The sequence below is a fragment of the Neolamprologus multifasciatus genome, chromosome 5, assembly GCF_963576455.1.
Source record: "Neolamprologus multifasciatus chromosome 5, fNeoMul1.2, whole genome shotgun sequence".
Lineage (NCBI taxonomy): Eukaryota > Metazoa > Chordata > Actinopteri > Cichliformes > Cichlidae > Neolamprologus > Neolamprologus multifasciatus.
In genome coordinates this window covers 19,199,406-19,214,369 of record NC_140443.1, presented here as the reverse complement: position 1 = coordinate 19,214,369, position 14,964 = coordinate 19,199,406, and the positions used below count along the sequence as shown (strand labels likewise).

The window sequence follows — 14,964 nt, the reverse complement described above, 5'->3', positions numbered from 1 at the left end:
ACATTTAAAGTCGGTATAGCTGCCATTTTTTAAGTCGCTGAAGCTTAACACACTACATAAGCAACACTGTGTACAATGTCAGAAGAAATGCATCAAAAACTATCAGACCTTTAAGTTTTGAAAAGCAGAACCTAATGTAAACCTGAATATATACCAAACTGCTATCTGAGTAGTGCAGGACTGACCTGAATTAAGGTATTTTATTTATGATAAGACAGGAAAAAACAATGATTCATAATTAATAAAAATGATGAAACAGATAAAAGTGCAAAGATGAGAGGGGGGGGGGGGTGTGATCAGACACAAGAGAAGAAAAACAAAACGGGAGAGCAGGTCTGGGTGCGATATGGAGTAACACTCTGTGAGTATTTATAGCACACACACAAATGAGAGCCAGTGAGGCAGAAATATCTTCTTGCTTGTCTTTCTATGGACATTTTCCCCTGAGTGCATGAGACTCTCTCACACTTAATGGACAGAGCAACCTCCCAGCTTTATATTTCCACAGAGCGACTGGTTAAGTCCAGGACACGAAAATGTGACAAAACAACCCACACAGTCGCTGTTCATTTCAAATTTGTGACTAAATCCGGAGTAATTAGACATGCCTCCACAATACAGTGTGTTGTAGACAAAAAAATAAACAACTCAAAAGCAGAGTAATGTGGGCAAGCCAAAATTGTGGTTAAAATGTATTTCCTCCCTTAATGTTTCTACATGGTGAGGTCTTCTTTCCTTCCATTCTCACCTTTTTCTGCAGGACATTAATCTTCCTTTCTTTGACCTCAAGCATGTCCTTCATGTCCCTGATTTCTCCGGCGAGAGTACCCTTCTCCTCCGTCAGGTCCTGCAGCTGCTTGGTTTTCTTGTTCAAGAAGGACTCTTTCTCCTCCAGACGTAGACGTAAAGCGTCAACCTGAAGCACATTAGTACATGTCAGAGGAAGCACACAAAGTGGACTAATAATAAGTGTAGCATTATAGTTAAAAGCACTTTGATTTAATTACTTATAGTAACCCTGGTGAAAAAAACAAACCAAAAAAAAGGTGCATTTATTAGGGAAGTATTCTAATAATTCACCACAGTTATTTATTTATTACTGCAGATCTGTGATGTTTTCTGGTCTATGAGCTGTGACAGTACACTGGGCAACAGTTTTTCATTGGTAGTGACCTAGGTTGCACTTCACTTACTACAAAGCTTTCAAAGCAAACACACTGCTGATATGATTTGCTGTAATAAGCCTCGGGCCCAGGGCAAGCCTATTGTTTGCTCAGTTTGGCTAGGAGCTTGAGAATGTTTTTGAAGCGATGTATTGTTAAGTTAATTTATTGTACGTGTACAAATAAGTTGAGCTTGTTTTATTACCTCCGTTTGCAGGATGGCAGCACGTTGCTCCTTGGCAGTGAGAGACTCTTTGAGCACCTCGATATGCTGTTTGCAGTCTGAGTTCTGGTTGTTGAGGGTCTCTAGCTTCGTCTGCAGAGCCAGCAGTTCTGACTCTTTCTTTGACAACTCCTGCTTCAACTGGTCAATCTGTACATGAGAGGAAGCAGATCATTTTGACCCAACCGTTACGTGAGCAGTGTAACGATTTCACGCTCACGAATGGGAACGGCGAGCTAGTCTGCACAGCTTTCGCACTATTTTCATCAACACGCTTCTCCCTCATTAAATATGCATTTGTGACTAACTCCCCTGCATTCATCATATATTATACATCATTTCTATTCATGATTGATGAAAAGAAGTCTAAAAATAGAAGAACAAAACTGTGGCTGGTTGGTTAATAGGGAGAGAAAACGTAAACACTCCAAAGACACGTACGTGAGCCCCAGAAAGTCACAGACACACACACCTTGACACTATCACAGGTTGTAGGTGGCTGTGCTTGAGTGTATGACTCTAACTCTGATATGCAAACACAACTTATCATCACGGACCGGTCGGAAAACAAGCAGCTGAAGTCAGTTCAACAAAAACAAAGCTTTCATTGTGGCTTATCTTATTTTAGACTTGTGTTTGTCTTGTGGCCACAGATTAATAAAGTAATGTACTTTTTATGTGTAATTAAGGAAGAAAAGTGTTTTCAAATGTTAAAGTGTGCGTTTGCAAAGTTTGCATTTTCCCCACTTTTGGCACCGAGCCTCTTTCAGATTTTTTGCCGACAGGGCACTTTGCTGTTCTCACTATGTGTTAAAGCAGCTCATTTATGTAACACAACATTTTTCAGTACTCTCTCTTCTGCACAGCTCTGTACCCTGAACATGCCTGCCATTTTATATTAAGCCATTCTTTAACAGCATCAGATCTGCATGCACAGTGCAGTTAGTCTCTACCTTCGTCTTCATAAACTTAGAGTGGTTCTTGTAGACCTCCATCTGTTTGATTTCCTCTTCTCTGTCCTCTGTGTTCAGTAAGCCATTTGCCTTCAGCATTTGAATCTCATCCTCCAGATCCCGAATGTTGCGTTCCAGAGAGGCAATTTTGGTGTCCTGCACACAAACACGCGGAGGAGACACACCTCAAAACCAGGACTGGCATGTCCAAAAGTTGCATGCTGCAAATAAAGCTAAAGAAAAGAGTCCAGGAAACAAATGGAGGGTAAAAGATTTAAAGAGAAATACAGACACAGAGACTGAAAGGGGGGGAGGAACTGAAAGATATAGTGAGATAAACCAAGAATGGAAAAAGCTCTTTGGTCTGACTGAGAGCAACTGCAGTATCTGTCGGTGAAATCAGAAGCGTTCTACTCAGCTCCGTGCGGCAGCTCGGAGGATTAATCACCATTGGGAAATATTGAGCGCACATCCAGTACGGCGAGATCAACCAGGACCGGAGAGAAATGCGCAGGGGGGAAAGGAAGAAAAGTAACAAGCCGTAGCTTTTGCCGTAGATGCTTGCAGATCAATGCAGAATCCAGTCTCTAGACTGCGACTGTGAGTGCAGCTTTAGCTTCACGGCTTTTTAAATAAATAATACAACGTCTTTAAGATTAGCCATGGTCCATCTCCCTCTCCAGCAGAGCATGGAGCAACCTTGTTGTTCTCTGTCTTTCTCTCTTTTTTTGTGTCCCTCCTTCTTTCCTCTTTGTGACTCTGAACTTATGAACTTATGGCCATTAGCAGGGGCAGTGATAGCCCGCTGCAGAGGAAGGTGGGAAATGTGATGAGGAATGATGAAGTACCAGACAAGGATCTGAGGGGTTAACGTCAATGTATGAGCACTGCACATTGTACATGCACTTCGCCCTGCTGCTGCACCTCACCTCAGTCTCTGTGTTACGAGACGAACATCAATGAACTAACACTGCTGCAATCGAGACAAGACATCGTACCTTTAAAGAAGAGTGATTTTATTCCATCCACATGTAATCACTGGTACATCGACCTGGTCAGTAAATCTTGCTCTTTATTTCCCTTTCCCTGCCTCTGTATGCCTCTCTGTCTCTCTATCTCCCTGCATACTGGCCTCTCACTGTCATAAACAACCACACCTGTTTCCATGGCAGCAGCAGGCAGGCTATATACCGTGCACTGTCTCTGGTGAGTGAGGAGGAGAGGGTGGGAGGGATGTAGGGGAAGAGAGGGAGGGAGGATTATTCGTGCTTCCATCAGCATCAACACAGCAGTGGGAGAGAGGAGAGGGGGAGAGATGCAGGGTCTTCCTGCACAGCACAGGAGGAGAAAGGAGGCGGGACTTCCCCGCGCGCCGTATGAAAATCAACAGGATCCTAGAGCTTGCACATCACATGACTAGGCTGGGGCCTGCTCGGCACGGATCCAGCCGAGTGAGAGGGGCTGTGTCAGCTCAGCGATGATGTCATGATTTATTTTGAGGAAGTGATGTCAGGCCTCTGCAGTGAGGCTGGTGGTGTCTACAGTGGTTCATTGGATGAGTCTGATATCGCTAGTGTCACATCCAGCTGCTGTACAACATGCTTGTGTAAAGAGGGTGGGGTCCTTCATCCTAAAAGATTCTCCATATGGTATGTTTTGTGGAATTGTTTAAAATCCAAGATGCTTTGAAGGCTCGGTTCCTCATCCAGCATGAAACAAAAAATTCTAGCTATCCTTTTATACTTTTTTTTTTTTTTTTTTTGCTCAGCTCAGTAGTTTTTCCTCAGTTCAGAAACCTTGAATGAAAATTTTAAAACAATGCTCTGGAGTTACAATACTCGCCTGCAGAAAAATGAAGCTGAAATGATAGAGCTGGAGTCTGGGATGTTTAAAAACAATCTGTCATGCAGAATAGAAAACATCTTGTCATGAAACTGGTGTGGTGTGTTACTGTCTGGGGTAGTGGCCATCTGTCAAGCGAGCCACAACAGCTGAAATGTTAAACAGTAATATTGACTCTTGTTTATGTTTGCACAACTGCTTTGTGAGCAGTACATGTGTGTGTGTGTGTGTGTATGTGTGTGTGTTTGCTAGAGTGTGTCAGTGTGTTGATGATTGACTCAGCTGCTGACGATCACAATCACAACAATAGATTTGGCGGAACAGGTTTCCAGGTTTAGACATGCAGTGGCAAACATGCTACAGCTGTGAACGTCAGTCAGTTAGGTAAATGCAAAAATAACATCTGGCTTTAAAAAGAAGCAGTGAAGCGTAGTTGATGATGGGCCCTGCTGTATGTGTTTATGCGCAGGCCGTATGGGAGTCTTACTTTCATCTCTATAATGGTCTGCAGGGCCTTAGTTTTACTTGGGTCCTGATGCAGTTGATTTCTTCTGTGCAGTTCCTTTAAAAAAAGACAACAATTTGTAGCAGCGGTACAGCAAAACCGATCGTGGTCTCCAATGAATAGCTAGATTATTAAAATTTCAAAAGCTCACCTCACAATGCATAAAAGCTTTATGCTTACACATGCAAAATATTTCATGCAACAGCTCTTCAGTTCTTTTACTTCATACATTACATAATTGTTATGATGCAGGGATAAGCAGCAGAGAATATTGATTTTGTGACATGCTGCACTGCCATCTAGTGATAACAAAACAAAAGAACAGTTTTTTTTACTCTAAAGCAGTGAATGCAATGACTTAACATCATCATCTTAACCCTCGACATATACTACCTCTCGCAAATGGATGTTTTCCTTCTCCTTTTGATCCAGAATGACCTCCAGGTGTCCCAGTTGCGCCTCTGCTTCAGCAATGCGGCGGGCTCGTTCTTGCTCCTCCTCCTCGGTCGCCCTGCCCGGGCCCGGGGGCAGGCCTTTGCTCTGTAGCATCTCAAGCAACTTCTTAATTGACTCATCTCTGGCACCTAGGGTTTGTTTCTGGGTCTCGATCCTCAGTTCCATCTCCTCTAGGGTCTTTCTCAGCAGGAAGAGCTCCTTGGCCTGTCTGTCATGTTCAGCCTGCAGCCGCCGGAAGTTCTCCTCTGTCAGCTCAATGGTGGTGAAATGCTCAGACCCAGAGCGGTTACCGCTCTCCTGCTGCAGCAGGTGGTTGAGGTCTCGCTGTGTGCGCAATTCATCCTGCAGAGCTTGGATGGTCATCTGAAGATGCTACAAACACACACACATATACAAACACACACAGAGGCTCACCAATTATTGAAATTATTTTTAGGTATAGCTCATAACACAACATTACGTAATAACACTACACATGGGGATGAACAAACAATCCCACAGCAGGTTGATCATGGGGAACACATGACTTACCTTGGCACGCTTTTAGATTGTAGGTTTATTTGTTGAAAAAGTGTGAAGCACGGATCTAATTTAAGTCCTGACTGCATAGATTTACAGTTGTTGGAGAAAATATCTTTAAAAATAATTCACAGCTTCCAAATATTAATTTATTAGTCTGTAAAGGGCTTTATTATACACAGAAACACCCTGGTGCTCTCACAGGTCAGACTTTCACTCTGAGAAAGCAGGGACCAAGTGCATGTACAATAACATGCACATTCAACTTTATGTAAACTGGTACATATAAGTGAAGAAAGTGTGTAGATGAACTAAAAAAAACAACTGAACACCCTGAAATTTAATTTAATTCTAAATCTAGATGATCATAATCATCTGTATTCATCAAACATAAAGTGAAATATTCCAAGCCTTTTTTGTTTTAAATTTGATTATTATCCCCTCCGTGAATCGCTACCTTATCGTGGTGGAGGGGTTTGTGTGTCCCAGGGATCCCAGGGGCTATGTTGTCCGGGGCCTTTTGCCCCCTGGTAGGGTCTCCCATGGCAAATTGGTCCAGAGTGAGGGACCAGACAAAGAGCGATTCAGAAGACCTTTATGAGGAAAACATCGAGGGAACAGTTTACCCTGCCCGCGCGATAGGGTTACCGGGGCCCCGCCCTGGAGCCAGGCCCGGGGAGGGTGCCTGAGGGCGAGTGTCTGGTGGCCAGGCCTTAGTCCATGGGGCCCGGTCGGGCACAGCCAAAAAGGGGACATGGGCCCATCCTCCCGTAGGCCCACCACTCACAGGAGGTGCCGTAGGGGTTGGGTGAATTGTGAACGAGAACGAGAACGAGATCGCGGATACAAGCGGCGGAAATGAGCTTCCTCCGAAGGGTGGCTGGCCTCTCCCTTAGAGATAGGGTGAGCAGTTCAGCCATCCGGGAGGGGCTCAGAGTAGAGCCACTGCTTCTCCACATCGAAAGGAGCCAGTTGAGGTGGTTTGGGCATCTGACAAGGATGCCTCTTGGGCACCTCCTGGGTGAGGTATTCCGGGCATGTCCCTCCAGGAGGACCCAGGACACGCTGGAGAGATTATATCTCTCGGCTGGCCTGGGAACGCCTTGGTGTTCCCCCGGATAAGCTAGAGGAGGTGGCTGGGGAGAGGGAGGTCTGGGCTTCTCTGCTTAGGCTGCTGCCCCCCGCGACCTGGCCCCGGATAAAGCAGGAGAAGATGGATGGATGGCTGAATGGATTTGATTTTTATGGTTTAAAGCTCATGAAAATCAGAAGTCCAGTAAACTATTAAAACAATTTGTAATGTAGAAACATTTAATTAATGGAATATATGTTTATATAAATACTCAGTACTTGGGAATCCTTTACTACTGATTACTGCATCAGAGCAGTATGACAAGGTTGTTCCACTGCTGAGGTGTTACTGCTCGGTCCCTTTGATGGCGGCCTTCAGCTCGACTGTATTTTTGGGTCAGGTGTTTCTCATCTTCATCTTCGATTCTCTGCGGGATTCGGGTCAGGAGAGTTGGCTGGCTAATCATTTACAGTAATAACATGGTCATGGTAGCAGTTCTGGCACTGTAAGCAAGTGGTGCTTTTCTGCAGATGGAAGCATAAAAGTGTTATAAAATCTCCTGGTAGATGTCAGTGTTGACTTTGGACTTGATAAAAAACAGTGGACTAAAACACCAACAACATCAGCTGAGGACTTGGCACCCCGAGTCATCACAGAGTGTGCGGACTTCTTACTGGACTTCAAACACCTTCGATTTTGTGCCTTTTCCACTCTTCCCCCAGATTTCAGGACCTTTGTTTCATTTGAAAAAAAAAGCACTTTGCACGTCTGTGCAAGAGCCCAGTAACACTGCATCTGTCCACTCCTCGAGAAGCTCTCCCAAGTTCTTGAATCAACTTTTCTCACGATTCTCTCAAGGCTGCTGTCATCCTTGCTGTTTGTGCACTATTCCTACCACATTTTTCCCTTGAAGTCAGCTATCCACAAATAAGCTTCAGCACAGCACTCTGCAACAGCCAGCCTTTTCTTCCGTGCCCTCCTGTGGTTTACCCTCCTTGTGGATGATGTCAATGATCATTATCTGGAGAACTGTCAAGTCAGCAGTTGGGTTGTGTTTGCATGTACGGAACTAGACTGAGAGATAGACATTATTTATACTGTGTGAACAGTATTTCACTCAAAATGAAACCTATATTTTTCTTTATAAAGACCTGAAATATTTCACTTTATATATGATGAATGTAGAATGTATCAAAGTTCACCTTCTTTAATTTAATCACAAAAAAAATTAACTTTTCACAATACTCAAATTTTCTTAGATGCACTAGATCTTCAGACCATATGAGGGACATTTTTAGAGGAAATCAGCGCAAATATGGTGAAACTGATGAGGATCATATGGGATACAAAATTTATCAACTATACAGATTTTTGTTTTAATCTAAGTGTCTAGGTGCATTTGAAGAGCACACTCTGTATGCATGGTTTCATAAATCTGCCTTTGCCTTTTTGCATACACACAGCTTTATGCATCTGCCACCAGGACACGAATACTAAAAGTTAAAAATATCACAGGGGGCATACTGTTACAATGAAAACATATGCAAACTAAGTGTGAAATTTCCTGGTAGAGACTGGCTGGGTGGATGAAAACTAGTTAAAATATAAAATTAATGAACAGAAGTTACAGTATTGATACCCCGTAGAGACAAATCAGCCATCTGTTGAACAAAGGTGTGCATGTTTGTGAATTTGTCTGTCCGTATTACATGATATCAAAGCTATACACCATTCACATTCTTTTTATTGATTGGTTTTGGGTCTAGAGGAATACCTTTAAGGCCCAGTTTCTGTCAAAAACTGACTTCTGTTGAAATTTTCTTCCAGCAGAGACAGAGAGTGAAGCACAAATTACTCTTTGTTCAGAAAATAGCTCAGTCAGGATCTGAAGGAGTGGAAAATATGTGAAATCAAACTGACTTCACGGGGAGTCTGAGGTTTTAGGTTTTGTTGTACTAAAGGAGCACAAGACATTATTACATTAAACAGAGTAATCGCTTTGTACTCTTAAAATGAGGAAACATAAAGACCAGGGTTCATAGGACAAGAAGGGAGCCTGAAACACTGAAAATATTTAACTTCTAGGAGTTATAGGATTCATAGGAGAAAGGACTGTATGGTGCAAAGGGATTGCCAGGTGTCTGAAAATACACGCCACACTGAAGGTGACTCTATGTTGTGCACTCAGCACGTGGTGCAAACATAGGGACAAACCTTGGTTCTCCTGGCATCCAGCAGCTGCAGAGCATGGGCAGAATGAACAGAAAAACAAATGTATGGTGAAAACACAGCGTCAGAGCTTGATGCAACAGAGACGAATGATCAACATAAATAAGTCAGAGATTAAAATGAGAGCTGCCAGTTTATCAGTCCACAGTCAGTAGTGCAAATTCTTCTTAAAAACAGACATTTTGGCTTGTCATAGTAGGAAAAGCAATGGAAAAAATTTATCATTTTAATAGTGACAGCATTTAATTGATAAAGGATGCTTCAGAGTCCTGAGCTGTACTTCCACACTTACACATATGTGTGTTCACATTAATAGCTCTGTCTATACAGAGTGCTCAGATGGTGTACACATAACCATCAAAAAGTTAGGGATGGAATTCTGTACACTTCTGTAGACTTACTAGAGCTCAGCTATTTCTTTTATTTCTGCTTTTTCTCTCTACAAGAAGTCAAAAGTCTGTCCACAGAAAAATGATGACTTTATCAGAATGACCTTTCTGGAAAGAGATGAAGAAAAGATTGGAAATGGCTTTTAAAAAACAGTTAAGCATTCTGGTTAGCAGCAGTGATAGATGTACAATTAATAAAAGCAGTATAAATTATGTTATTAAGAATGATAATGATGAGATGAAGCATTATTGTAGAAAACTGCAGCTATAGAGCAAATACGCAAAACATTACACCAGCTTTAAAAGTAAATTTTTTCCTCTTACAATCTTGCAGCAAATATCTGTTTTGATCTTTGATAGCTTATTTTACCATTTCATCAGAACTTACTGAAAGAGTAATGAACAGATTAACCACAGAGTCACTAGTTGCAGTTTTAATTTATAATAATTACAGTGTAACTACGTTATAATATATGTAGTACAGCCACCTCTTAATATAAATGCAAAATTATCATAAATGTCACAAAACCTTCTCATTTGGCTCAGTATCTGAGCACAGAACTGACATGATACTGTGTAAATATAAAACATGTACTCTTCCGGCCATCAGGGGGCGGTGTTTGTGTCAGCATTGTTGCAGGACTGCTGCCAAGCACAACTCCCTTCATTGAGTCAGTGCTGTTGGAAGTATAACATATAAAACAGAGAATGAGGCCAAACTTTAAAACCTGAACAGTCTCTTAGTGACAAACACTTTTCAACACAAAGTTTTCTCTCTCAGAGAAATATTAATTTGCTATGTACATAAAAACATGTTAGAAATATATCAAATTTTTTGAATATGTAGAGGTTAAATCTCTGCAAATACTGAAACCCAACCGTTTATTTCTCCTCACATACTTTCTTTCTTATCCTCCCTCATTTCTGCTCCTTTCTCCTAAATTACCTCCCATCTTGGAACTGAACTGCAAAAGCCAGTCCAGTGAATCCATTTACATAATTGCACTGTGGGTTAAATCGACTGCATGGCCGTTCCTCCAATAATCACAGCAGAACTGTGGAAGTTTCTGTGAGTCAGTAATGACTCAGCGGATGTTCCCTTTTTGGTCACCCTCTCTCTCACGAGTAGGCTTCTGTTTCGCCGCATATCCTAAAAAAATTGCTTCCAGAGGTTTCACCAGAGTCGCAGAGAGATGCTAAGCTTCCCTCTTCGACTGACACCTGGTGCAGCCGGGGGTAACTGGCTGTCAGAAATCTTGTAGTGCGGAAACAGGAAATCCATTTGAGAGAGACCATAAACAAGGAGTCCGATTCAGCCATTTTAAGGAATATATCTATAAAAAGGAAGACTTTGCTATATTGGTTAATCTAGAGAAAAAAGACTGAGATTAAGTGGAATAAGTTTCTTAAAAAATCTGTCTGCAAAATGGCATTAACCTGAACTTTAGACCTAACTCTACTCTAGCAATCCATCCATCCATTTTCCTTACCTGTTTCTCAAACTGAGGCATATCCCAGCTACCACAGGATAAGGCAGGATTGATAGACAGAAACTTACTACAGTTCCATCTACCTACTCATGCAAAGAGTAACCACTGTATGTGCTTACTCTTTAGCACTGTATTATGTAAGCACTGTATTGTGCACAATACCACAAGGCAGCTTACAACTACAGTAAGTATTCAATTCAGTTGTATTTATACAATGCCAAATTACAGTAAAAGTTGCCTCAAGGCACTTTATATTATAAGGTAAAGGCCCTACAATAATACAAAGAAAACAGAAAAACCCCCAACAATCATATGGCTCCCTATGAGGAAGCGCTTTGGAAAAACAGGAAGAAACCTCCAGCCAGGCTCAAGGAGGGGCGGCCGTCTGCCACGAATGGCTGGGGTGAGGGGAGGAAGACAGGACAAAGACATGCTGTGGAAGAGAGCCACACATTAATAATAACTAATGAGAGGTGTATGAAGGTGTATGAAGACTTTAAAACTATATTTTGTCATTTTGACATCTAAAAGTACTGTTGTTCTGTAAGAATGTGCACGTGCTACATCTTAAAGAGTCAAACATGACATTAAACAGATTGAACCCAGAGTGTAAAATCTCCTGCCTACAACATGCCTTTGATGCTCTTTCTTCATAGCTAAATTATCCAACAAAGGCTCAGGAATCTCTGTGAAAATACTGGCTGATTTCTAACATCCTTAACATTTTTTAAAGAGTTCTTCTCTTTAGCAGGGGCTGACAGGCGGCATCAAATAGTTGTAGCTGTTGGGAAAATTTTAAATGTGTTCCACAATCAAGCACCTTTTTCCTCAACAGCAGATGTCAGAGGAGCCAGCCAACCTCCCTCTGTACCCTGTTTAAAAGAACTAGTATTCCTGCTCCACCTCTATCACTTGTTGGTTTAACAATAAGGCATGACCTTTTCAGACTTATACTTTGCCTCCATAAATCTTGGAAGCAGAGGAAACTTCAACAGAAACTTCTACTCTGCCCCGCCTTATTATTCTAACCAGTTGCCCACAAGGATGGGTGTTTACTAGGATAAAATGTGTCTTGCAATGAGTAATAAAAACTGTTAAAGCTACTCTACCCTCAGAATTGTATTCAAAGCTGGTGGCATTTAGGCGGTTTTACCAGGTGGCAAAGGAAAAAGCTGCGATATGTGTGGCATACTGTCTGTGTATGTGTTAAAGAATGTGGGTGTTTGCATCTGACAGACAGCTTTAAAGTGCTGACTCGGAGCAGCCTACTCCTCACTACATTCCTAATCTTTGTATTGTATGTCGTGACAGCTGACAATACACAATTACACCCACACGAGGCAACTGTGCATCTGCATGCAGCTACAGGAAAGTTAGGCAGCAGAGTAAAGGCATGAATCTGTGAGTCAAGGCAGCACACAAGTGTGCAGCAAGATTTTTTCTATGCAGCACTACTAAAGATTAAACCTTGGTAGGGGAATTTCATTTTGATATCTTTCAATATGGATGTTTAAAGCTGTAGGCGTGATGGCTAAACATATTAGATGTTCTCCTCATAGCCAAGAACAGCCAACTATTATACTCCAGCATCATTAAGTTTGATAAAAACCAAAGACTGAGGAGTGATCTTCTACACTTAGGCTTTGTTTAATTAACTGAGTGTCAAAGTGCCACTGTGAAGAATGATATGAAGTTCAAACACAAGATAAAATTATTCATTTTAGCAGTTAAACTGTGCACTGATGCAGATCTGTTCACTGTTGATGTAATATGCAAAAGAAGAGCAAATAATTTATTGATTATATTTTTTTATTTATGTTTCTAAACTCATTGATAGCACACTGTTTATTCGTACTACTATTGTCATCATGTTTGCTAGTATTTATTGGATAATATAATGCAAAGTTGCCATCCACATGGTTATAAAAGTTATTTATTAGCTATAACCTAATAACAAGTCAGAGCAAACCAATATACACTGGAAACAGCCAATGTTTTGTTTTTAAACCCTCTGAGCAATAAAATACAACACATGTTAACTTTTGGCTTCTTTAACCGTTAATGTATTAAATATTAGATTCATAACCAACGCCTGTAAAACTGATGTATTTGAGTGCACATGGGGGCACACGTAAAGGTTTATGTACTTACTTCTGCTCTCTTTGAGATAACATACGGGGGTGGTGATTACCCCAATCCATCATCATCAAATGAGAGAAGCCATAATGAGAGTGCTGCTATCTATTTTTTTTTTAATTAAAGTTTATTGTAACTGAGTTTTTAGCCATTTACACACACAAACACACACACACACATACACACATATATACATATGGAGAGAGAGAGAGGGAGAGAGAGAGAGAGAGAGAGAGAGAGAGAGAGAGAGAGAGATAAATATATAGCCAGGCAAATGTGATGACCCCATATTTTTAGTTGCTGAGATAATATCTGTCCACTTATCATCACTAACTACTGTAGGCTACTTCATTCATCACTGGAAGTGAAAAAGAACTCTCCCACAGGTATATCGCATCTTTTCTCTTTCTGCTGAAAGTAAGAAATACGTGTGTATCTTGACAGCAATGGTGAGAGAGTACTGTTGTTTTTTGTGTGTTTTGGGCAACACAGTCTGCTATCTTTATGGATAACCCTAACCCCACATGCATCCATGGTGGCGTATCAGTAAATGTGGGGGTGACAAGACTGACTGAACTATAGAGAAGATCTCTCAAACCTACCAACAGTTCAAGAGCGCAGGAAGCTGGTAATGACAGTTGTCTCACAAGATGCAGTACATAGATTTTCAGCACAGGAGAAAATCATCAAAATAATTTCTGCACTCTTGAAGTGCGTAAGTGCGGACCATTTGTGCATTGACCAGTTGAATCACTGATTGATTCATCAACACTGCTTGCCTTTCATTAATTGTCAGCGCACGCCTCTGCTAATCATGATTTTCAGTCCTTGTTGTAGTTATGGAATGAGCTTACGTTTTCTTAAATGTTCACAAAGTCTATTTTTTGTAGAATGTTGCAAATAATTAACAATATAAATTAATACTTTATGAGGCAGGCAGCAGAAACTGTGGGATTAAATGCACCAGCCATCAAAAGAAGAAATGAACCTGTGACACAGTTTGTGTGTTCCTTTACTAATTCTGTGTTGGTAGTGTAACGTTGAGTTCATGGGCTTTAGTGTATCCATTAGGCTCAGGCTTATGTGCTATGAATAACAGCAAGCTAATTTGATACTTCTTTATTTAATCGTCTTCAAACGGATGCAAAATAATGATGTACACTCCCATCAGTAACGATGGACTGTAGTGGATAATTTCACGGTCATTTTGCATGAAAAATCAGCTAGTCTGTCTTTTACTGAAACGTAAAGGCTGTGTTTAATCTACAGGAATGTTGCCAAATTAATGAGCTCATGATATGGTTTTTAATCAGGCATGAATTAGAAAAACAGAACCGCGCATGAGAAAAAAAAGAACTAATGTACATTTCTTTTAAATGTCAGGTTTTTTTTACCTCCAATAATCTATGTTACATTAGAGGAAATAAATATTTGATCCCCTGCTGAATTTGTAAGTTTGACACTTACAAAGAAATTAACAGTATCTACTTTTTATGAAGGTTTTATTTTAATGGAGTGAGGCATAATATCAGGGCAGCACAGTGGTGCAGTGGTTAGCGGTGTTCCCACACGTGAATTGCATGAGATCTCTCCAGGTACTCTGGCTTCCTCCCAAAGTCCAAAGACTGTTAGTGGGGTTAGGTTAAATGGTGATTCTAAAGTGACCTTCAATGTGAATGTGAAAATAGTTGCCAGGGTTTTCCCCACCTTACATAAAAGTTATAAATTCATTTGCATGTCATTGAATTAAATAATTATTTCATCCCCTGAAACCAAGCCTTTGGGAGAATTCTTGCTCCCACAGATTGGGAGCACAATCACAGATACTCCTGCTCTAAACCATCTTTGCATAAGACCAAAGAGTTGCCAAAGGATGTAAGAGACAAGATCGTGGACCTGCACAAGGCTGGAGTGGGCTACAAGACCATCAGCAAGAATTATTGTGAAAAGGGAGAAACTGCTGATATGATTATTCACAAATGGAAGA

General features: G+C 41.1%; 1 protein-coding gene across 6 annotated transcripts in view; it reads right to left on the bottom strand.

The window, feature by feature from the left end:
• The window catches only part of erc2 (ELKS/RAB6-interacting/CAST family member 2), a 47,241-nt gene that overhangs the window by 18,480 nt on the left and 13,797 nt on the right, over window positions 1-14,964 (bottom strand). For 4 of the 6 annotated variants that reach the window (XM_085158449.1, XM_085158454.1, XM_085158453.1 and 1 more), the window contains exons 3-8: window positions 8,948-8,971; window positions 5,080-5,514; window positions 4,669-4,743; window positions 2,340-2,495; window positions 1,369-1,536; window positions 749-916 (exon numbers count right to left, since the gene is read on the bottom strand). In XM_085158449.1, the coding sequence (XP_085014575.1) occupies window positions 749-916; window positions 1,369-1,536; window positions 2,340-2,495; window positions 4,669-4,743; window positions 5,080-5,514; window positions 8,948-8,971 (1,026 nt within the window). The remainder of the gene's footprint in view (window positions 1-748; window positions 917-1,368; window positions 1,537-2,339; window positions 2,496-4,668; window positions 4,744-5,079; window positions 5,515-8,947; window positions 8,972-14,964) is intronic. The other 2 variants (XM_085158450.1, XM_085158452.1) reach the window with 1 other exon arrangement.